Genomic DNA, 24,819 nt, shown 5'->3' on the forward strand with positions numbered 1-24,819 from the left:
TCAGCGAACTAAAATGGACAGGAATGGGTGAAGTTAATTCAGATGACCATCAGGTATACTACTGCGGGCAAGAATCCCTCAGAAGAAATGGAGTAGCCTTCATAGTCAATAAAAGAGTAGGAAAAGCAATACTGGGATACAATCCCCAAAATGACAGAATGATCTCAGTTCGAATCCAAGGCAAACCATTCAATATCACAGTAGTCCAAGTCTGTGCCCCAACCACCGGTGCTGAAAAGGATGAAATTGACCGGTTCTATGAAGCCCTACAGCACCTTATAGAACTAACACCCAAAATTGATCTCCTTATCATCATGGGGGATTGGAATGCTAAAGTAGGAAGCCAAAAGATAACCGGAATAACAGGCAAGTTTGGCGTTGCAGTACAAAATGAAGCAGGTCATAAGTTGATAGAATTTTGTCAAGAGAATACGATGGTCATAGCAAACACTCTTTTCCAACAACCCAAGAGACGGCTCTACACATGGACATCACCAGACAGTCACCACAGAAATCAGATTGACTATGTGCTCTGCAGCCAAAGATGGAGAAGCTCTATACAGTCAGTAAAAACAAGACCAGGAGCTGACTGTGGCTCAGACCATGAGCTTCTCGTTGCAAAGTTTAGGCTTAAACTAAAGAAAGTAGGGAAAAGCGCTAGGCCAGTCAGGTATGAATTAAATCATATCCCTGTTAAATATACAGTAGAGGTGACAAATAGATTTAAGGAATTAGATCTGATAGACAGAGTGTCTGAAGAACTATGGACAGAAGTTCGCAACATTGTACAAGAGGTAGCAACTAAAACCATCCCAAAGAAAAAGAAATGCAAGAAAGCAAAATGGCTGTCTGAGGAAGCTTTGCAAATAGCTGAGGAAAGGAGGGAAGTGAAAGGCAAGGGAGAAAAAGAAAGATACACCAAACTGAATGCAGAATTCCAGAGAATAGCTAGAAGAGATAGGAATGCCTTCTTAAATGAACAGTGCAAAGAAATAGAAGAAAACAATAGAATAGGGAGGACTAGAGATCTCTTCAAGAAAATTGGAGAGATGAAGGGAACATTTCATGCAAAAATGGGCATGATAAAGGACCAAAATGGCAGGGACCTAACAGAGGCAGAAGAGATTAAGAAGAGGTGGCAAAATTGCACAGAAGAACTATACAAGAATGAGCTTAACGTCCCTGATAACCACGATGAGGTGGTCACTGACCTTAAGCCAGACATCCTAGAATGTGAAATGAAGTGGGCCTTAGAAAAACTGAGCAACAACAAAGCTAGTGGAGGTGACAGTATTCCAGCTGAGCTATTCAAAATCTTAAAAGACGATGCAGTAAAAGTGCTGCACTCAATTTACCAGCAAATTTGGAAAACTCAACAGTGGCCACAGAATTGGAAAAGGTCAGTTTACATTCTAATTCCAAAGAAAGGCAATGCCAAAGAATGTTCAAACTATCGCACCATTGCACTCATTTCACATGCTAGTAAAGTTATGCTTAAAATCCTACAAGCTAGACTCCAGCAGTATGTGGATCGAAAACTACCAGAAGTACAGGCAGGATTTCGAAGAGGCAGAGGAACTAGAGATCAAATTGCCACAATACGCTGGATCATGGAGAAAGCTAGGGAGTTCCAGAAAAACATCTGCTTCATTGACTATGCTAAAGCCTTTGATTGTGTGGATCACAACAAACTGTGGCAAGTTCTTAAAGAGATGGGAGTACCAAACCATCTTATTTGTCTCTTGAGAAACCTATATGCGGGTCAAGAAGCAACAGTGAGAACTGGACACGGAACCACTGATTGGTTCAAAATTGGGAAAGGAGTCCGGCAAGGCTGTATACTGTCGCCCTGCCTATTTAACTTATATGCAGAGCACATCATGAGAAAGGCAGGGCTAGATGAATCAAAAGTTGGAATTAAGATTGCCGGAAGAAATATCAACAACCTAAGATATGCAGATAATACCATTCTAATGGCAGAAAGTGAAGAAGAACTAAAGAGCCTCTTGTTGCGGGTGAAGAAGGAGAGTGCAAAAGTTGGCTTGAAACTTAACATTAAGAAAACCAAGATCATGGCATCCAGCCCTCTCAATTTGTGGCAAATAGATGGGGAAGAAATGGAGGTAGTGACAGATTTTATTTTCCTGGGCTCGAAGATCACTGCAGATGGGGACTATAGCCAAGAAATTAAAAGACACTTGCTCCTAGGGAGGAAAGCAATGGCAAATCTAGACAGCACACTAAAAAGCAGAGACATCACCCTGTCAACAAAAGTGCATATAGTCAAGGCTATGGTCTTCCCAGTTGCAATGTATGGCAGTGAAAGCTGGACCATAAGAAAGGCTGAGCGCCAAAGAATTGAGGCCTTTGAACTATGGTGCTGGAGAAGACTCCTGCGAGTCCCTTGGACTGCCAGGTGATCAAACCAGTCAGTCATAGAGGAGATGACTGCTCTTTAGAAGGCCAGATCCTGAAGTTGAAACTCAAACACTTTGGCCACCTAATGAGAAGGAAGGACTCACTGGAGAAGAGCCTAATGCTGGGAAAGATTGAGGGCAATAGAAGAAGGGGACGACAGAGAATGAGGTGGCTGGATGGAGTCACTGAAGCAGTAGGCGTGAGCTTAAATGGACTCCAGAAGATGGTAGAAGACAGGAAGGCCTGGAGGAACATTGTCCATGGGGTTGTGATGGGTCGGACACGACTTCGCAGCTAACAACAACAACAACAGTGTTTTAACTTTAACGGAGCCTATTCCGAACAGCATTCCTGTTCAGAATAAACTTCAAGTAGTAAAACCATTTATTTATTGACTGTTTGATGTTACAATGGCACTGGAAAAAGCAACTTACGAGCATTTTTCACACTTTTGGCCACTGCAACATCTCCATGGTCACATAATCAACACTGTGGCACTTGGAAGATGACATGTAATTATGACAGTTGCCTGTCCCGGTTCACATGATCACCATTTGTAATTTTCTCAGTAGCTTCTGACAAGCATAGTCAATGGGGAAAAGCTAGATTCACTTAATGACTCACTTAGCAACTGCAGTGATTTGCTTAACAACTATGGAAAAAAAGGATTTTAAAATGGGACAAAACTCACTTAATAACCGCCTTTCTTAGCAACAGGAATTTTGGGCTCAATTGTAATTGTAAGTTGAAGACTACCTGTAGTTGATAATTATGTGTTTAAAAATAATCATCAACTGAACTGGAGTCCAATCATGGACTAATGGGATTGACCTCTACCCCTTAGGGGTTGTGCTCCATAAGGAAGGCACAATTGCATTGCTGTTGCCAGGACAGATTCTGTTAACAAGAAACAAGGGGTTGATTTTGTTGTTGTTTTTTGCAGTCCAAATAGCGGAATGAGGGAATGGACAGCAAATTATTTAGTTTTTCCCATCCCTACTTAGGCTTCTGATCCAGAGGTTCTGAGAAGTTTCTTTTCTGTACAAGAAAGCTACCCAATTCTATATCTGGAGATGAATGCTATACAGTGGTACAGCCCTATTTGGAATTATGGTTAATGTATATCTCTTATTACATGTTCACTGTATGTACATTTTGAATTCATAGGAACTTCATATTAAAGATAGACTAGGATGCCCTTGAGAACAATGTTCTCTAAACCTGAAATGTTCTTCTTTTCTAACATTTTTAGAATCAATCTATGTAACATTTTTATTAACTGGGAATATAAAATATAAATTCAATGCAAATCTTAGACATAATGTATTGAAGATATGATAAACACAACATAGATATAAAAATAAAATACGGTAATAAAATACATAGGACATTAGGAAAAGGGGTCAAAACCCACAGGTATCTCTCAGAAAAGAGAACAAGGTGGGACAACATGTGTATCATGATTTATGTACTTGCATCTGACTTTATTACATCCTTAGATGTACCATTTGAACAAAGCATGACATACATGCCATCATTTTGACTCCCAATCCCAGATTGATGATTTCGCGTTGTATGGAGTTTCATATTAGAGAAAGAAATGGAGAAAGATAGGGTGGCCAGATCTCCATCTGGGGCTCTATGCAAAACTTTTACTAAGCTTTTGTTAGTGTTTCTGTTGTTAATTGTTTAATTCTGATTGTTTAATTCTTGGTAGATTTCTTTCCTCTAAAAAGACATCAGAGATATCTGTGTTTTATCAGAATCTCAACACCTACACTTTGATATATTGGCTCTTCAGTAAAAAAATAATCCATTATTTGAGTCCTGGGTATTTAGCTCCTAGAATGCAAGACTCCCACAGCTTTCCTGTCACCACATCTCATAGGTATTTGCATTTCTTGCCTCAGTAAAGCACAGTGTTAGATAACACATGATAGCAAATGTACTTTCTTATTTGAGATGCAGAATTCTAAGGTTCATGGTGGCAAGCTATACTGCTTTTTTGTTTTCCAGCATGTTACATGCATTTATCTTCTGCAAACACAACCCTAGTTCCTTGGAAGCTAGCTAGATGGATGAGCAAATAGTTGCCTAGGTAGCTGTATTTCATGCAGGGCAGAAATGACATGACAGAGGACTTGAGCTACTTGAATAGCTGAAAATGGTAAGGTAACAACTCGTGGAGCAACCTATAAATATATAAAAATGCTTCCTTAGTGCAATGTAACAGATCATCCTAAAGAAAAGTATTGTGAAATGTCCTAATTTTGGAATAATTAGAAGAATGATGTAAGTTACTAGAGAAAGAAAAAACAGACTTCTTGAGTTAGAGGAAGAAACAAAACTGGGATGCAGAAATTTAAGAGAAGATTTTTTTTCCCCTCCTTGATTACGGAGTCACAAAAGCAGAAAGATGAGCTATGTCACTGTCAGGATAAAGAGGTCATCTGGAATGCTCAGGGCTTTTTTCCTCATAGAATGCTCAGAACGGAGTTCCGGCACCTTTTTTGGATGGAACCTTGATAGGCAAGGTGGGTTGTATGACATGTGTGAGTTCTGGCACCTTTTTCTTATACAAAAAAAGCATTGGGAATGCTGTATGTCTTACTGGATTTTTTGAGTAAAGTACTCAATCAGGCCCTTACTCCAGTTTGATTGGCTTTGGATTTTCAGGAGATAATACAAGAAGAGGCGAGGATAATAAAGCCACAAAGAGTGGCAGAAGAAAAGAAAGGGAAGTTTATTCAGCAAGGCAGAATTTGTTCTTATAGGCAAACTATTCGGTCTTGAAAAATAGTCCCCCCCCAGCAACCTTCCTGCTATAGACAGACTTCACCACAAAACTTTACTTACTGGCTCTCAACTAGGACTTTCAGAATTCTCTTGTCAGCATAGCCTTTGAAAACATATAAAGAATATGCCTGGCTTTCCAATGTTAAAAAAGTTTAAATCAAAATTTAAAAAGATGAATGAAATTATTATCAATAACTGTCAAAATAAAGCTGCTATGTAGAAGTTATACTCAATTAAAATGATACTACTAGGAAATGAAAAACTTTGGCTATATGACAGCTTATTTGCTTGAGAGATTTGAATGTTCCTCTTAACATTTACTTAGTCTGAGTGTCAGATCTTTCCGTAGTTTAGTTAAAGTATAAATAATAAAAGTAAGGAGGTTGCCAGAAATTCGAAGTAGTAATATATTTACATTACATTTTATTTATTATTTAATCATGAGCAATATGGTAAAAGAGACAGATAGATGAAGGGTGAACTTTTGTTGAATTTTATCTTAATGACTTCCCACTGTGAGCTGAATTATTTTGATACTCATGTTTTGTACAGTCAAAATAACAGACTTTGATGTCAGTGGTGAAATCTTTAGTACAGACATTGGCTGGTCTTAATAGTCTTAATACTAATACTAAAATATGGCTGCATTTTCATGACTCAGCATACTGAGTTTATTGCAGTTCTTGGGGAAAATAATTGCCCAGTGATCCAGAGGAACATTATTGATGAAAACAATTAACTGTCCTAATGAAATATGAAAAACCATGTTGGGGTGGCCTGCTCTCAGCTAACAGCTCCTGGGGACTGTTTTTTCACCCAGATTTTAAAGTGTCTGTGGTATGATGAAAACCATGAACAATTTGTCAAGAAGAGGGTTAGCCACCATCTTCATTCTCTTTTTATCCCCTTATTTCAGGCCTACTACTTCATAAGGAGGGATGAAAATTAAAAGAAAAATGAAGATGGAAATATTGCTTTTTGCAGGATTGTTTTAGATTCTTGTCTTTATACTCCAAAGACAGAAGGATGTGTTACAGTGGTCTTGATTTTGTACAATATGCTCTGATTAAGTAAACTGCAATTGATCTTAGAATATTTTAGAACTATTTATGATCTGATACTTATGAAACTATTGTATAAAATTTGATTTTCACAAGATGCTGGGCTTTTAAACAACCCAATTAGGTGTGCCATATAAGTGCAACCTCTGCGAATTAAGTTCACATTCATGTACTTCTCCCCTTTTTCTTATGCAGCTGCAAAATATGGAGTGTATTTTTCTCCTCCTCTAACTATCTGTATCTAACCACTGTATCTGATCTGTGAGTGATGGTCACTTTCAACTTGGTGTACAATCTATTTTTCAGTTATTTTTTAATTTCTTTAATCAAAGTATAAGCTACCCTCATCGCTGAGGCAACTCTTAAGTGACATACTACAATAATAAACATAATTTAGAATTCAAGAGAAAAAACTCTTTGCTTGTTTATAATTAAAGCTATCTACATTTCTATTTATTTATTTATTTATTTATTTTATTGCATTTATATACCGCCCTATTCCCGAAGGACTCAGGGCGGTTTACAGGGTAATTAAAAACCAAGATACAAAAGTTAAAAACAATTTTTTAAAAAAATTATATATGTCCCTGCATAAATAAAACCCCAATTAAAATAAAATTAATCCTCAGCCTGGGCCAGAGAGCTCGAAGAGCCAGGTCTTCAGGCCCCGGCGGAATGAACGGAGGTCGGGGGCAGTCCTCAGCTCCACTGGCAGCTGGTTCCAAAGGGCAGGTGCCCCCACTGAGAAGGCCCTATCCCTGGGTGTTACCCGCCGGCAATCTCTTACCGGTGGCACCCTGAGAAGACCCTCCCTGTGGGAGCGCACTGGACGAAGGGAACTTGATGCCGGCAGCAGGTGTTCCCTCAGATATCCCGGACCCAAGCCATTTAGGGCTTTATAGGTCATCACCAGCACCTTGAATCTCACTCGGAGGGCAACTGGAAGCCAATGCAGCTCGTGGAGTAGAGGTGTTACATGGGAGTATCGGGAAACTCCCATCACAACTCGCGCGGCTGCATTCTGCACCAGCTGAAGCCTCCGAGTGGTCCTCAAGGGCAGCCCCATGTAGATAGCGTTGCAGTAGTCTAAACGGGAGGTCACGAGCGCATGAGTGACTGTGCGTAGAGCATCTCGGTCCAGATAGGGTCGCAACTGGCGCACCAGGCGAACCTGGGCAAAAGCCCCCCTGGTCATGGCTCCTATATGGTCTTCAAAATTGAGTTGTGAATCCAGGAGGACGCCCAAGTTGCGAGCCCTATCAACGGGGGGTAACACCTCACCCCCCATCGTTAGAGATGGAATAGTCTGGTTGACCCGAGATGCCGATATGCACAGCCACTCAGTCTTGGCAGGATTGAGACGGAGCCTGTTTCTCCCCATCCAGACCTGGACCGCCTCCAGGCACCAGGACATCACGGCGAGGGCATCGCTGGGTTGGTTTGGGGTGGAAAGAAAAAGTTGGGTATCATCAGCGTACTGATGATACCCCACCCCGAAGCCACGAATGATCTCACCCAGCGGCTTCATATAGATGTTGAACAGGAGGGGCGAGAGAACCGACCCCTGAGGAACTCCACAAATGAGAGGCCTCGGGGCAGATCTGTGCCCTCTCGTCAACACCGACTGCGAACGGCCCAGGAGATAGGAGGAGAACCACCGTAAAACGGTGCCTCCCACTCCCAACCCCCTGAGACGCTGCAGTAGGATACCATGGTCGATGGTATCAAAAGCCGCTGAGAGATCTAATAGGACCAGGACAGAGGAACAACCCCTGTCCCGAGCCCTCCAGAGATCATTCACCAGCGCGACCAATGCCGTCTCTGTGCTGTATCCGGGCCTGAAACCCGATTGGTACGGGTCCAGATAATCAGTTTCCTCCAGGAACAGAGGAAGCTGATGCGCCACCACGCTCTCAACAACCTTCGCCAAAAAGCGAAGGTTGGAGACTGGACGATAGTTATTTAAAACAGCTGGGTCCAGGGCAGGCTTCTTGAGGAGGGGTCTCACCACCGCCTCCTTCAAGGCGGCAGGGAAGACACCCTCCTTCAAAGAAGCAGTTATTACTGCGTGGAACCAGCCTCGTGTCCCCTCCCGAGCCGCATAAGCTAGCCAGGAGGGGCACGGATCCAACAAACAGGTGGTGGTGCTCAGTCTCCCCATGATCCTGTCCACATCATCAGGGGAAACAGTATCGAACTCAGTCCAGATAACATGCTCAAGACCGTCTGATTCCTCCACATCAGACTCTGCCCAGTCAGAGTCCAGACCGGTCCGGATCTGAGCGATTTTGTCCGCCAGATGATGACTAAACTCCTCGGCTCGTCCCTGTAAGGGATCCTCCCTCACCTCCTGATTAAGGAGGGAGCGAGTTACCCTAAATAGGGCGGCCGGGTGATTATCTGCGGACGCGATAAGGGCAGCAAAGTAGTTAGACTTCGCCGTCCTTATCGCCGCAAGATAAGACCTTATAAAGGTTCTTAGCTGCAATCGGTCAGATTCGGATTGGCTGGACCTCCAACCGCTCTCTAGACCCCGTCTCCGATGCTTCATCTCCCGGAGCTCCGCAGAGAACCATGGAGCCCAACGGGATCTGCGCCAGGTCAGAAGTCGCAAGGGTACAACACAGTCAAGTGCCCTGGTGGCCGCCCTTTCCCAGGCATCAACCAGGACATCGACTGGGCTGTGGGTAAGGGTGATGGGTAAAGGCCCAAGCGCCCTCTGGAACCGTTCCGGGTCCATTAGGCGCCTGGGGCGGAACCACCTGGTCGGTTCCGCAGCCCAGCAGCGGGAGGTGGCATAACGGAAGACTAGCCGCAGGAGGTAATGATCTGACCATGACAGGGGAGTAATAGTTGGTGAACCCCCTCCCAGATCATCCAGCCACTGTCCAGATAGGAACACCAGGTCGAGAGTATGATCCCCCACATGAGTCGGGCCCTCAATAACTTGGGTCAGGCCCATGGCCGTCATGGAGGCCATGAACTCCCGAGCTAACTCAGACGACCCTCCCAGTGAAGGCAGGTTGAAATCACCCAGAACCATAAGCCTGGGGAACTCCACCGCCAACCCTGAGAGAGTGTCGAGCAGCTCGGGCAGGGCTGTTGCCACACAGCTGGGCGCCAGGTATGTGAGCAACAAGCCCAACTGAGCCCGAGGACCGCATCTCAGGAGGAGGGATTCACTCCCAGCTATCTGGACAATGGTGGCCTCCCGCGGACATAAAGTCTCCCGAACAACCACCGCCACCCCACCACCCCTACGCTGAGCCCGTGGCTGGTGTAGCACCCGGAAACCTGGAGGGCATAACTCAGTCAGAGGCACCCGTCCCTCCGAGCCCAACCAGGTCTCCGTAATGCATGCCAGATCCGCGCGATCCTCCTCGATCAGATCACGAACGAGGGGAGCCTTGTTAACGACGGATCTGGCATTAAAATAAACCAGCCTAAGCTCAGGGACCTGATCACCCTCATCCCTGGGTAAGAGGGTGCTAACCAGAGGGTCAGAGCGTGCCACCGCTTGAAGATAGCGAGGGCGCGATCCCGGGTATTGATGTGGCCCTCCGTGCAACCACCTGCTGCCATTCCCTATCGTCGTGGGGATTTGACACCCCACCCCAGCACACACGGAGCCAGCAGCCTCCACCCCCAACCCCATCCCGCCAGAGGCCATAACCAGCCCAGACTGAGTGCCGGTTAGTAATTCCCTCCCCTCCCCACTATTCCTCCCCCTGCCTAACCCTTTAAAATAACCGGCTAGAAAACGTATCAGGGGCCTCTCGATGCATCTTCCCCAGAGGCCCCTAGATAAACCCAACCACCTCTCGGGATCCCAACAATTGGGTCCGTCATCAAGGGAGATGGTAAGCGAACGGGCTGGTCGTGACCAGGAGGGAGGAGCCCCCCTGAGGGCGTACAAGTCCGGCCCAGAGTATTGTAATCGGGCCATACAAAATAAAAATCCGTGTGAGCCATTATTCACAATGGAAGTCAGATGTTGTCAGATGTTATAGGATATTATAGATGTTCAGATGTTAAAACTGGAACATGTCCTTGTCCACCAATCCGGCTCTGCTCTCACCTGAGCCGGTCTAGATGATGAACTCACAGCTAACCTCTCACCAAAGCTGTGAGATTCAGTCTGAATTAGGTAAACATGGTTGCCGGGTGGAACCTCCCCCACTGGCTTCTCACACCAGCGGGGAGGTTGATGACCAGTTCGGGGCCGCCCTCTCACCGTGGCCCAATCCCGGGTTTGTTCCGGACCATCAAGGGAGACACAAGAGAAGAAAGTCTCAATCCATCCAAACCCTGCATCGGTCTTAAGCCATCATCCGATGTAGTCCTAATGCTGTCATAATCACAAGCAGGGTTGATCTTCAGGCTACCAACCCCATAAGCAGCAGCAGCAATTAAATAGGATAGAAAGCTACAACCATGTTGCCAGAGACTAACCCAGTTAATCCATAGATATTCCGCGGCCGGTTTCCAGGCCGCCAGGTCTCTGCCATGTTCAGAGTAAGAAGCCTCCGCAAAGCCAGCATGTTGGAAATGGCGCCCACCAGATGATTCCGGCGCCAGATGTTCTGTGGCCATTTTACAGGCCAAAACGGCAACGGCATGCAGGAAACAGTTCAAGCAGCTGGGAAAGGCGCCCACCAGATGAAAACGGGCGCCAGACGGTCCGCAGCCGGCTTGGGGGATGCCCAAGCCTCCGCCCCCCCGAAAAACTGTCTTGCCGCTGCCCCGCAGAGCAGCCAGAAACGGCGCCCGGCAGCTGATCCCGAGCGCTGGGGAAATCGGCCGCCAGGCTGCTGCCGCCGCTGCCGCATTCTCAAGGAAGGAAATCGCCACCGCCGCTACCATCCTCTGAGGGGTAGAGGCCCCAGGGGGAAAGGCTCCACGCCGCCGAAGCGACGCTCGCCCGATGCTCACCCCCGACCAGATGCAGCCTCGGTGGGTCTCAAGTGAGCTCCTGGCCTTCCATTGTGAAAGTTTGTCACGGAGCTCACAAAATGCCGCCCGTCGCCGCCGCCATCTTGCAAAAAACACCCCAAAAAAACCCTGCTGTTAGTTGAAAATATAAGCCAATCTTTCTAAGTGGCTTTCAGTGAAGCTAAAGGAGGGAAACAGTAGGTGAAAGAAACTCACTCACATAGTGTTGAGAGTTCCAGAGATTAAAACTACTAAATAAGCAGGTAACTAATAAATGTTGAGTAAAGTGGTAGTTAAAATGGATTAGAAACCTTTGGTTCAAGTTATCCTTAAGCACAGAAGCTGATTGGATGTCCTTAGGTTGGTCACTCTCTTTCAGCCCAGCCCAGCCTAACTCACAGAGTTATTGAGGCTCTGTGATGCTACCTTGAGCTATACAAATAAAAAAGGTAGGACATAAATACAATAAATAAAAATAAAGATAACTTATTTCCACTGTAAATCAGAATGTGTAGTGTATGCTGAAGTAAGATAACATCACAGTTAGAATAGTACTGTAGATAAATTTTGGTTTCCTTTTAAGCATTTTTCTTTTCTTTTTCTTAATGTTTTATTGATTTTTAAAAATTACAGTCTTTAGTGCTTAGTAAACAGCATGTTGTCTGGGTTCACATATTTAACATTAACTTCTTCAATATAAATCTGTTCAGTACTGCACAATCCAGTATTTTTTCCTTGATTCTTCTTTCTTCCCCATATTTTTTCCATTTTCCCCTCATTACACAGTTACAATTCTTGTTACTATTGATGTATACAAAGTTAAATATAAATATCCTCATCATGTTTTACAACTAACAATAATATCAATTCATAAATCAATATCCTGATTTTCATGTTCTTATTAAGGTTTAATTTCCCATCAATGCTTGAAATATCTTTGTCAGTTATGATTTTCTCAATATTAATTACATTTATATAGCTAAAAGTTTTATCCATACCAGCCATCCTCTTATTTTCATATTTCCCATATCAAAAAAAGAAAAAGAAAAAAGAATGCTAAATCATATCTTTCATTATAAAAGTTTAATTATATCTAAGGGTCATCCGTTCTTTTAATCATATTCAAACAAATTAAACATGTTTAATTACATATTAAACATGTAATGCCCCCTCTAATAGGTCAAGTCTTCTGTTTTTTAAATCTAACTCTCACTTTCTTTCTTTGCCAAGTCCAAACTAAGGCAATTAAATTGCCCAGGAATTTTCTTTCTATTTTTGTAAAAATTGCTTAGCATGAGGAAGATAATTTAGGTAGGGTATTTTTGGGGGGAATTCTGCCCATTTATATTCCTTAAGCAACTGCCACTTTTCTTCTCCCTCAATTTCTCTTTTCATTTTTTGTCTCTCAAGTTGTGACATTTCACCCGAGGGCTCTATATTCCATTTTTAAAAACCATTTTCCTTATCATCAGGTATGTTTTGCAGACCTAAGGGATAAAGCATCTTTTCTATTTTTGTTGTTATGGTTAAGTCTTGCAGTATTTTATATGTATATGGTAGTTTATATTTCCCTTCTTTTATCTCTTCCGTCTCTTGTCCATTTCCTCTGCTTCATCTTCTGATTTCTGGTTTATTTGTTCATACTTTGTAGTCATTGTCTAGAAATTTTTTAGTTGCAGATTTAGTTTGTACATTTGTTCATTTATATTATCTAAATTATTTTTAGTCTCATTATGATTTCTTTTTGTGTCCTCATTGTGTGCGACAATTGTTTAGTGAATTAGTTGTAGCATAGAGTATATTTCCTTCTGAAAGGTGTTTTTTTTTCTTGAGGCATCATTCCCGGAGATCCTCTGGTATCACCAATCTTAATAAGAGTAGAGCAAAGTTTCATCTAGTTTTCTGGTCTTTATGTGTAGTCTTTATAATCCAATAGGTTCCAGAATATGGGTCCAGTCTTAAAAGCAATATTTTGTAGTAATTTTTTTGTCTCAGGTGTCCAACAATTATTGGTCAGGCAAGGTTGTAATCCACAATGTTCAAAATGTTCAACCACCCTGAAAACAGCTCAAAGGTCTCTCCCAGCCAGACATAGTCAAAAGTCAATTTTTTCTTTCTCTCCTAGTAGTTCTTGAGATTAAAAGTCCAAGTTCAGTGTTTATAGTCCAAGAAGGTCAGGATGATAAGTATGCCAAAATATTTTCCTTTATTGCCAGCTGTTCTCCATTAAGCTAGGAGTCACCAAGCAGCCAGGAAGCTAGTTGTAGTGGTATACTCAAATCCACCACTAGATGTCATTCAAAATCCATTTTCCACTCTTAATTCAAAGGATAGATTTCTTATATTTTACCTAAATGTTTTTTCTCCCAAAAGAAAATCTTAACAATTATCTCAGTTCTCAAATTTATCAAAGCTGTAGCTTTATGTTACTTCCACTTCAGTATTATTTCTGTCCCCCATAAAAAAAATTAAAACGCTGCTTCTGTTCACGTTTGGAGGTTTTATCTTCATGGGAGCCTTTCCCAGGAAATTCAATTGTAAAATAGTAAAGAAAGGATCAATGTTCTCACCTAGTTCCAAACATGCTGTTTACGATACTAATTAGTGCTTTTCTTCTTCAGTTGTCAGCAGCTAATGGCTAGCCACAGGAATGTAGCCAGTCTTTCCCTTGCTGGTTTGGAGGGCTTTCCTCAGATTGAATGAAAATAACAATCTCTGTGATCGATGCATCCCTCCTCCTTCATCACCTCTTTGATGTGACTTCAGGCCCTTTTAGGGCCTGCAGCAGGGTGAAATTGGGCACGGAAGGCAGAGCCCTGCCTTCTTGTATCTGTCTCACCACAACACAAAACCAGAAGTCTCTCCTTTTAAGCATTTTTCTAAATGTATCTAGTTATCTCTCTCAATGCTAAAGTTACATTCCTCCAAAACCTTACATAAAATGTATTTGCATAACAAGAGATATTGAACTTGTGGGAAAAAGGTAGTTGTGGAGTATGGTGCCAAAACTTTATAACTACAGTGCATTGAGAAATGTACTCATATATTTTTAGAGCCTTATTCTTAAGTATTATGTTACTCAAAAATGTTTTCTTCCTTGTCTCATATTCCATGTAACAGGAATACATTTTCTTCTTCTTTTCTCCCATTGGATTGCTAACACTCATGGTTATCATGGCAGACAAAGAGTAAGAATACATAATGGAACTTCAAATGCTATTAGCATTCTTCTTTATCATGTGCAGTAAATTAGCTTTTAATTCTGTGTGTGACCAGCCATACGCTAAATAAATAAAAGTAAATTAACTCACAGTAAAAAGTCATCCTAGGGCCAAGGATCATTACATGTACAGTAATACATCCCAATTCATTTCTAGTGTTAGAGAGGTCATTTTTCTTTTCATTTTAGACATATTGTTGATGTGATTTTGATCCCATAATAAAAATAGTAAATACAGCAGATATGAAAAAAGTTGGAAACAAGGACCCACAACTGAAACAACCACACAACACAATTGTAAATGTGTAAGAAAGAGCAGAAAAGGATTTTGGTAGGAAAATGTTCTATTCTGGCACATTTCAGGTGGGAATATATTTTAAAGACCACAGTAACTGCATCTGCGTTTAAGACAATGGAATATGATGCTTTTGCATGCAATATAAGTTTTGCATTGAAGACTGAAAGGGCTATTAAAGATTAACTTTTGCTTCTTCTTCAAAGATACTTGATATGGAACATTTTGTTGAGAATTTAACTCAATCTCAACTTTAACTTTGACCTCTGAAAATGACAATGGATTACATAGTAGCTGTAACATGCTACCTCTTGGTACAAGCTCACAAGAGAGGAAATATTCCACCAGAGAATACCAAACTGTAATTCATGTCTCTCTCATTCTGTTTGCTGAGTAGGGAGTAGGAACTTAGAACATTGTCTGGATAATGAAATGCATTTACTCTGAAATTTGTTCTTGCAGTATCAAACAACTTTTTTTAAAAAATAATAAAAATATAATTTCATACTTCAACCTTACATAAGTAACCATTTCTTACTAGGAATATACTAAAAAAACTCCTGACTTCATTAGTATATTCTAGAATTGCTAAGGGATGGGTGGATAGGTTCATGAGTGTCTACAGGAAGATTTGTCAAAATGTGCAAGAGGACAAGTGTGTCATGAGTGAAACCTCAGGCTTTTGTCTGTGCATGTGAATAAACTTGGAAAATCCATGGTCTCTGGTTATAAAAGATCTTGATTTTTAATTTAATTTAATTTAATTTAATTTATTAATATTTCTATACCGCCCTTCTCCCGAAGGACTCAGGGCGGTGTACAGGGCAAGAATAAAACACAGAGTTACAAAAATTAAAAGATAATTAAATACATGCCCATAAAAACAGTTGGTACATTAATAAAAACCCCAATAAAATGATAGTAAAAAACCCCACCAATCCCCCCTCAGGCCAGGCCAGCTTGTTCGAACAGGTATGTTTTCAGATCGCGGCGAAAGGAGCGAAGATCGGGCGCCGTCCGGAGCTCAACCGGTAACTGGTTCCATAGCTCCGGGGCGCCCACAGAGAAAGATCTCCCCCTGGGGGCCACCAATCTACATTCTCTGACCGGTGGCACCCTGAGGAGTCCCTCTCTGTGGGAACGCACAGGGCGGAGGGAAGTTGACGCCGGCAGCAGGTGTTCCCTAAGGTACTCCGGACCCCTGCCATGTAGGGCTTTAAACACCATTACTAGTACCTTGAATCTCACCAGGAAGACAACTGGCAACCAATGCAGCTCACGGAGCAGAGGTGTGACATGGGAGTATTGGGAAACTCCCAACACAACTCTCGCGGCTGCATTCTGTGCCAGTTGGAGCTTCCGGGTGGTCCTCAAGGGCAGCTCCATGTCCTTTGTGGACAACACTAACTCAAATTTCCACAAGCATACTTTAAAAGGTTCAGTTAGTTTACAAATCAATTTTTTTTAATTTTTTTAAAAATCAGGAAAAAAATCTGATAACTATTACATGTTTGTTTTAACATTTCAGTGTATTCAAGAGCCCAAATAAATACTTTTATTTATTGTTTGTCAAAATCTTTATTGCAAGAGCTTTTCAAGCATACAGTATATTTCATTTTTCTTCTATTCTTCTATACTACTCCTTAGAAACATGAAGCATGACATTCCCAATCTAATATAACATTACTCTCATGGCCTTTTAACATGTCTTGTTAAAAATGATTGAGGATGAGGTCTTTTTATAAAAGTAATAACAGGCAGATAAATTGATATCAGGGCAATCTGTTACATAATTTTTCAAACAAAAGCACATCAAAACTCAAAACATGAAACAGAACTGTAATCTCAGGAAAATGCATAGTTGGTTAACTATTTGAAAAGACATGCACAAAATTCAGACATAGATCTCTCCTGTTCCTACGTGGAAAGTTAAATGTGCAGGAGTTTCAGGAACTTTGCTGGTGATAATTGTTTCTGTTTCTATGGAAACATATTCTGAATTGCTCCTCATGTGATGGTATTCATTATAAAAGAGACTTCTCCAAAATGCTGGAGAGTTGAAGCTTTTGGATTAAATCCTTTATTGAAACATCTGCAGTAACCTGAAATATAAATGACTAGAGTTAGTGCTGTTCAATTAATTCAAGCATAAACATTGACAGAAGGTATTTCAACACATGAATTCACTGATGGCTATCTTCTACCATATCCCTTTTGAAATAGTCTTGTTTATGAAATGGAGGAAGGAACATCTATTAAATAGGAGAGAAAGAGAAAATTGGTCTGTTCTATTTTGTAGGATTGAGATAAATAACACATATTTTTAAGGATAAATGAGATTCCATAATTACATAGCAGATCAGCTACCTGCCTATTGATTTTATATGGTGTAGGCATTTCTTTCCCATTCTAAAGTACTATGCAGTGAAAATACTTATAAAATATTACTTTTAATAACCTAAAATTATCTTGAGTTCCAATTATGTGCAGATAATGTCTCCTTCCATAAACTCTCCTATTAATTAATTACTAGTGTATCTTTGATTCAGATTCCATATTGGGAGAAGTCTGAATTGCCTTAACAAGAAACAAATCTATTTCATTACAAACTGAACTTCATGGGATGTCCAGCATTATTTCTATAAATTGCTTTGGTTCCACAGTAATCTTATGAATGTGCTGTTTTCTTAGAAATGTTTCTTCTGCTTTTAACTTGTAAATCAAATCTTTCTTTAATAATTTTTCTGGATATTGTCTAGAATCCATGGGCTCTGGTTATAAAAGATCCTGATTTTCTTGCCTAAAGTTGTCCATGATTTCACTTGAATGCGGTAGTTACAGATTATAACCATTGTTAATTGCCCTAAAAGAATGTGAAGCTTGGCTCACCTAGATTCTCTTCTCCTAAAAATGAGTTAATTAAAATGGAATGAAAAAAATGCTTGGGTGAATTAAAATTTCAGATGTACTTGGATGTGGGAAAATTTGGTCAGAACTCTGGAGGCACTTTTCTTGTGTAAGACCCCTGAAGAACCTATTAATGAAATAGTATTTTGGAAAGAAACATTCATATGTGCAAAATTTATGTATTGTATATGTAAATAAAAGCAAATATTACAAAATACTGTAAGTGTCATAGTTCCAATAGATGAAAACCAATTAAAAAAACTTCAAGGCAAAGATTTCTTCTTTAAAGAATATTTTATTTAGGAAACAGAGTATCGGCACTTACATAGGTGAACCCAAGACTAAAGTTCCCTTCCCCCTGTTACAAAGTAACAAGTTGCAATTCCCACCCCAGAACGGCTGTCATAAATCACATTCACCAATTATTCTAAAATGCGGGCTCTCTTCCCAACTTTTCAACCCGCCAAAACTTTTTCTGACATTGACCTGGATTCTCACACAGTTGCAATTGTTATGGCTAATTGAAACAGCTCAAGCATTTCCCCCTCCCTCCTTCTCCATCTGAAAATACCAAACAACAAAAAAACCCACAATGAAAACAAAAGGTAAAATGGCTACAGTTTCTCAGTTGTCTCAATGCTGACGGTAAGACTAGTAAAATAGTTAAGGACTCTTAAACCCCTGTAATTTTTGATATCCAGAGCGTGGGGGTGAAAAAATGTTTGGATACTAATTTACAAGCATTCAGAATAAATTTAAATGAAGTCAATTTTGTAGCACTTCTAGTTTCAAGACGATGCAGTTTTTAAAACTGTGAAACTTTGGTGCAGTTTTAAATGGTGGCAAACTTTAAGCTTCCATTTTCATGCATTTTACCTAACAGTATCCTAGTGTTTTAAAGAGTAGATCACATAAAAATAATAGATTATAGAACTATTTTTCACAGGTGTGTCACTTTATTACCAATTTGTCAAGTAATGAATGTAATTGTTCTAAATTTAATGAAGCAACATGCAATTAAGTTATAGGATAATGGTTAAACAATGCCACTATCATAAAAGAACTAATTGTAAAAGTTGTTCAAAAATGGCTTGCATGGAACTTGATATACATAAGATAATTATAATTGCCAGAAGGGTGTGCAAAAAACTGTAAACAAATTAACCAGAAAATTATAATATGCAAAAACAAATGTATGTATTTATGTAGTAATAAATATTTATTTAAAAATATTTATCATGCTCACAGACTAAATCTCTAACATGATTCTTCCGTCATCCAGAAATACTTTGTTTTGCAGGATTTTGAATTAAATAATGAATTGAAGATGAGTGTTCTTAATCTACTAGAAGAGGTTTTGAGAGACCCTGACCTTTTGCCACAAGAAAGGAAAGCTACAGCGAATATCCTCAGGTAAAGAGGATCTATGAGTTTCATAACAGAAGTATTATGAAAGAAACACGAATATGATCGATTCAGATGTTTAGTTTCAGTATATCACTTTAAAAAGGGGGGAAATAAAAATTTGTTACAAAAATGTGTTGCTGAGCAACTGTTTTATAAAGAGTTAAAGCCATTTTAATCTTTCTCTAAGGAACATATACTGGAAAATTGTACCCATGAAGAATTGGTATCTTTTTGTTCTTCTTTTCACCAAAAGTTTGACTGTAAATTAAAAATATATGAACATTCTAAATATATTACATACAAGCAATCTGAGAAGCTCAGTCCCTCCAATAACTCATCCAACCCACTTGTTTACATGATACAAGCAATAATTTCCAGTTCCACTTTGGTGCTACAATTGAAAAACCAAAAAATACCTTAAACATTTCCAAAGAAGTAGCACCAAAATATTATTCTGCAAGAAAAGCTACAAAAAACCTCTATAGCATCTTATATAGCATAATAAACATGTTAGTCTGGACAGTTTCATAAAACTCTTGTTTCTGGTATTATTTGCCCTACGCCCTGTCCTCAGATCAGGGCAAATAGGCAGAACTGCTCTACGAAAAGATCATGCTTATATTGGTGCCTATATAATTGACTTTTGTATTACACAATTACCTCAGATCATTTGATAGCCTTACTGACAGATGGTAGATGTGAGAATCAGTATCAGTGGATCTGCAAGGGATTGAACATCGGTATTCAATGAATGATTTTTCATAATTGCATGTCATCTTGAAGATAGGTTTTACATTAAATGCATCAGGTGTCTCTCTCAGTCCCTATGCTGTTTTATAAATGTATGGAAATAGCATGGAATATACTGTATCTAGCATGTATTTATAGAGTACTAGAGGCATTACAATTGAATATCATTCTGAAAATGCAATACTTACATGCCATAGTGGAACTTGGTTCTGAAGAGACATTAAAAATTATGGCTATCATTTATTAGGCATTATTTCAAGACAGCAGTCATGAAGATACATCCTGTAAGTTCTTCTTAGGGAAGCTTTTGATCATATCCCACTTTCTTGAAGAAAGGAGAAGAGACACAGAGACTTAATTGCTGCTCCTGCTTTGCAGAATACTTCCCCTTACAGTTAAGACTTCCTCCATTCCCTATAATGTTCCAGAAGCAGCTACTAATTTTTCTGTGAATATTTGGTTAGTTTGTTTTTGCTGTCTTCAATTTATTTAACTTTGAATGACTTATTCATTTATTTGTATTTTTTATTATTATTTTTCCTGTGGCTATAATTTATAACTATAATTTATTTTTAATTGCTGTAACTTTGATTACATATTGGTTTAAAGTATTTATATTATTGATTGTTTTGTAAAGCACCATGAGTCTACATTTATTTGACAGCATACTAGTAGAATGAATAAGCATATACTGTATACTTGGAATACCTATAAGGTAACCACTAAAAGTAGTGCAAAAGACTGCAGAAATTTCATTGTGAAATAAAATACATCGCTAATTATTTTTAGGACACTTTCTCAGGAGGATCAAGATGACACACACTTAAAAATAGAAGATATAATGCAGATGGTGAGTTTATTTAAATAAATATATGTTTGGTTTATTTTTTATTTATATAAATTGAGCTTAATCTCTGGAAATTATGCTTGACTATTCCTTTATTACTGCCTTTTTTGCACATAATTCTCTGTTATATTTTCCTTTGATCACTAGATGTTTCAACTGTTCAGTAGTTAAAATGAAACAAAATAGCTATGGATATAAACTTTGGTTTATTGAGATATTATGCAAAATGTGGAACTTTCACTTCAATATACCAATATAAAATGAGTCATACCTTCAGAAACTATTTATAAATCATTATTTTATATATTTTATTACACAAATTGTTTATTTATATAGCCATCCATCTCACAGAGAAGTGATTCTAAATATTACAAAATAAAAAGCAATAGCAGAATCAAAATACTAAAACAGGTACAATTAAAAAGACATCAAGCAATATTAATTGTCACTGCATTTTTTCTAGTTTTGCCAGCTTTGTTCATTTCTGTCTGTACATTTTCCCCTGCTCTCTGCACCTGTGTTACTATCTTATCATGTAACCATAGTGAATGTCACATGTTCAGCCATGTTATGGTTTTACTCTGTTTTGTCCTACTAAGTGCGCCTGTCTAGAAAAAGTTTTCTCACTTTTACTTTGTATTCTGCCTGATGAGAGATGTAGTCAGTTAGGTCTTTTGTTTTCTCATTAAAAGTTTTACACTAGAATATGCCTTGGATTTCTTTCTTTGATGTTCACCATGCTTCAAATGAACCACGGTTCATCGCCCTCTGATAGGGGAGTAATAATCCTCCCATGACATTTGGTAGCAGAGAATGGTTAGTATGTATTTTCAAGATTTATTGCAAGATGGTAGAGAAGAAAAATTGATATTAAAAACAATGCTGCCATCTCATTAAGTCACCATTTCTTTGAGAGCCCAAAACCTGCTGACACAGCCATGTTTTGAGGATTTCCAGAAGAATATCAAGGATGGGACTAATGGCAGAAAATGGCAGAAAAGGCCCATCTTCTGGGCCCCACCAGAGGAAACTCTTTCACCAGGAACAACAATATATCTCTTCTGTTAGACCTGATGGACAAGTACATGTAAATCAGGTGGAGGCAGTTCCTCAAATAAACCCTGCAATGGCTGTTTAAAATTGCAGTGGCAATTTGCAAGTCAAACATAAACAGGAACTTATTTTTAAAAAGTGAAAATCTTTTAACCTTGTAAGGTGCTTGATGTAACAGTGACAGCAAACTCCTTTTTCAAGATCTAGGCATTATTCACCGCATTAAGCTTCTTTTTCCTATTCTGTTGTAGGAACATGATTACTCTAGGATTCTGCCCATACTATGCATTTTTATTTTAAGAATTGTGTGTTAGCAAGTCTTTAGAACTTCCCCTTATCTATAGTATTTTATCTCTTTAAGTCTGTCTGAATCCATGAGGAGACATATACAGAATCTGAGGATTTATAGGAGTATAAGAAATGTTAAAAGACAGAAAAGAACCCCAAATATAGCTATCCACTTCAACAATATTCAGGTTCTGATTAAGTAACCATAGTGCTGTTAGTTGAAATGGGGTGGTTTACTAGAAGAGGGAAAGATTGAGGGCAAGAGAAGAAGGGGACGACAGAGAATGAGGTGGCTGGATGGAGTCACTGAAGCAGTGGGTGTGAGCTTAAATGTACTCCAGAAGATGGTAGAGGACAGGAAGGCCTGGAGGAACATTGTCTATAGGGTCGCGATGGGTCGGACATGACTTAGCAGCTAACAACAACTATAAGAGGGTATGTCTGATTGCCTGGAATGCTGAATAACAACATTCTACAGGTAGTCTTCAAGCTATGACTGCAATTGGGGCTGGAGTTGCTGTCACTAAGCAATGTGGTGCCATGTTGACTACATCAGCAGTGACAGCAATCCAGGCCATCTTGATTGTTGCTTAACCCCAGACTCAATTAAGCAAAAAGTGAAAAGATCCCAGGTAAAGAGTGCAGAGATGCTTTTGGAGGGAGACAGAGGCCCCGGGGTACATGAGTTGGCAAACCACACATGAGTTGGGGGAAGGGACTGCTTAGTACAGTGCAAGCTGAGGAAGGCCAGGGAATAAGGGCAAGAGGTACCTGCATGTGAGCACAGGGAGGCTGGGGAAAGGGCATGGGGTATGTCCGTATGTGCAAGTACATGGAGATTTGGAAAACAGGAAATGGGGGTAGGGTGCATGGAGGCAGGGGGAAAAGGAGTGGGATGTTGGAAATATGTGAGTGTTGGGGAAAGAGGGCATGGGATAAATGCATGTGTGTGACTGCAGAGAGGCCATAGAAAAAGGGTTGAGGGGTATGTGTGCATATGCACAAGCACATGGAAGCCGAAGCAGGAGGACATGGGGTTTTTGCGAGTGAATGGAGAAAGGAATGTGTAGTGCATGCAAGTGATGAAAAGCCGGGGATGAGGAAGACTTATCTGAGTGATTCGCAGCCTTCCCTACTGGTTTCCCCATTGACTTTCTTGTGAAAAGGCTCAGAGAAGATAGCAAATGACCATCATGTGACTGTGGAGTGCTGCATCTGGTTATAAGTTCAAGCTGGTTGCCAAGTGCTTGTATTTTGTTCATATACCTACGAGATGATGCAATTATTATAAGTGTGACCTGGTTGCCAAGCCCTTGGATTTTGTTTGTATGACCATGGGGGGCTTCACAACAACACCGAATAACAGGGATTTAAACCTAGTCACAATGAACCATGGCCGCATGATTACCATTTGCAACCTTGCCTACTGAATTCCCACAAGCAAAGCCAGTGGGGAAGCCACCAGGAAAATGAAATGGTTTTATTAGTTTACAACATTAGGGAAACAGTTCTGGGTTTCAGAAATAAGAATTCATGAAATGCTGTTTCAATGATAGAGAAATGAGAATATAACCTGTCGGTGCTCTTTTGGAAGCACTCTTAACTTCTAAAATCTTAATGTATTAATTTTAGGAATAAAATAGAATATTAAAATTCATTAACATGTATAAAAATGATAAACATTTTTAAATCTGGGTAAATAATAATCTATCAGAAAAAGGGAAAATTCATTATGGAAGATGATTTTTCCCCAGTGTATTTTATGTTTTATTTCTGTTGAAATCAGTTCAGTGAGGACTTGGCTGGATTGTACTCTAAGTAACTCTCTTTCTTAAATAACAGAGAGCATATTTACATAAGTGCTGTTCCCTTTCAGGATTTTTCTTCCACAAATAAAAAAATCTGACTGATAAAATGGATAAAACAGCTATTAACCTAATATTGCAGAAAACAAATAAAAAAGGTTAAAATTGCCTTTTAAACAGTTTAAAATATATTTTTTTCCTTACAGCTAGAGTGTCCAAAACCAGAATGCTTTGAAACATTATCAGCGATGGAACTTGCTGAACAAATAACTCTCTTAGATCACATTGTCTTCAGAAGCATACCTTATGAGTAAGTGGTATTCCAGTCATTATTAGGGGAATGCAAATATTTCTAAGCAAAGATTTAGATAATACAAGAATTTGCACAAAATTGGAATGGATCATATAGACAGGAGAAATGGAATCAGTGCATAACTTTCAACATAATTGGATCATAAAAGTCTAGTATCAGAGCACAGTGCAGTAATAGCATAGTACTTCTAAGCTGTTCTTTGTGAGCAGGGTGCAGTTTATTTCCTGAAAAGGCTAAAATATCCATACATAATACAGCTCCAAAGAACCAACAATAAAAATTTTTTATGTGCTGCCAATTCAGGAAATCTGTAGGGCAGATAGCAAGTCCATTAAAGGCTGAGTATGTAGCATTCAGGGAAGGACCACTCAAAAGTAGAGAATTGCATTCTGAATATAAAGGAAACAAGTTCATCTCTAGGTAAAACTAGGAAAAATCATTTGTGAAATTTTGGTTTGAAAGCCTCAATACTACTTCCAGACAATATTGACATACAGTATATGGGTCAGATGGATGAGCACTTTGAGTCTGTAAAAGGTGGCTTTATGTTTCCTAATGTCTGTACTATATCAGCAAAGAGAAAGTACTACCATTTTCAAAGCATATTCCATGAATATTTTGTTTGGAGAGGGAAGAGAATAATGAGTGTAAAGAAGTTATCTGAAGTAAAATACATGATTCACATGCAGTGCTTTTTTTGTAAAAGAAAAAGGTGCCGGAACTCACA

General features: G+C 39.7%; 1 protein-coding gene across 1 annotated transcript in view; it reads left to right on the forward strand.

Annotated features, from left to right (window-relative positions):
* Positions 1 to 24,819, forward strand: part of RASGRF2 (Ras protein specific guanine nucleotide releasing factor 2) — a gene marked incomplete at its 5' end in the record, with an annotated part of 132,787 nt that overhangs the window by 101,532 nt on the left and 6,436 nt on the right. Inside the window, 3 exons of the mRNA XM_081316573.1 lie at positions 18,930 to 19,042; positions 20,576 to 20,636; positions 23,986 to 24,089. Of these exons, the coding sequence (XP_081172699.1) occupies positions 18,930 to 19,042; positions 20,576 to 20,636; positions 23,986 to 24,089 (278 nt within the window). The remainder of the gene's footprint in view (positions 1 to 18,929; positions 19,043 to 20,575; positions 20,637 to 23,985; positions 24,090 to 24,819) is intronic.

This window comes from Vipera berus (assembly GCF_964194415.1).
Source record: "Vipera berus genome assembly, chromosome: 2".
Classification (NCBI taxonomy): domain Eukaryota; kingdom Metazoa; phylum Chordata; class Lepidosauria; order Squamata; family Viperidae; genus Vipera; species Vipera berus.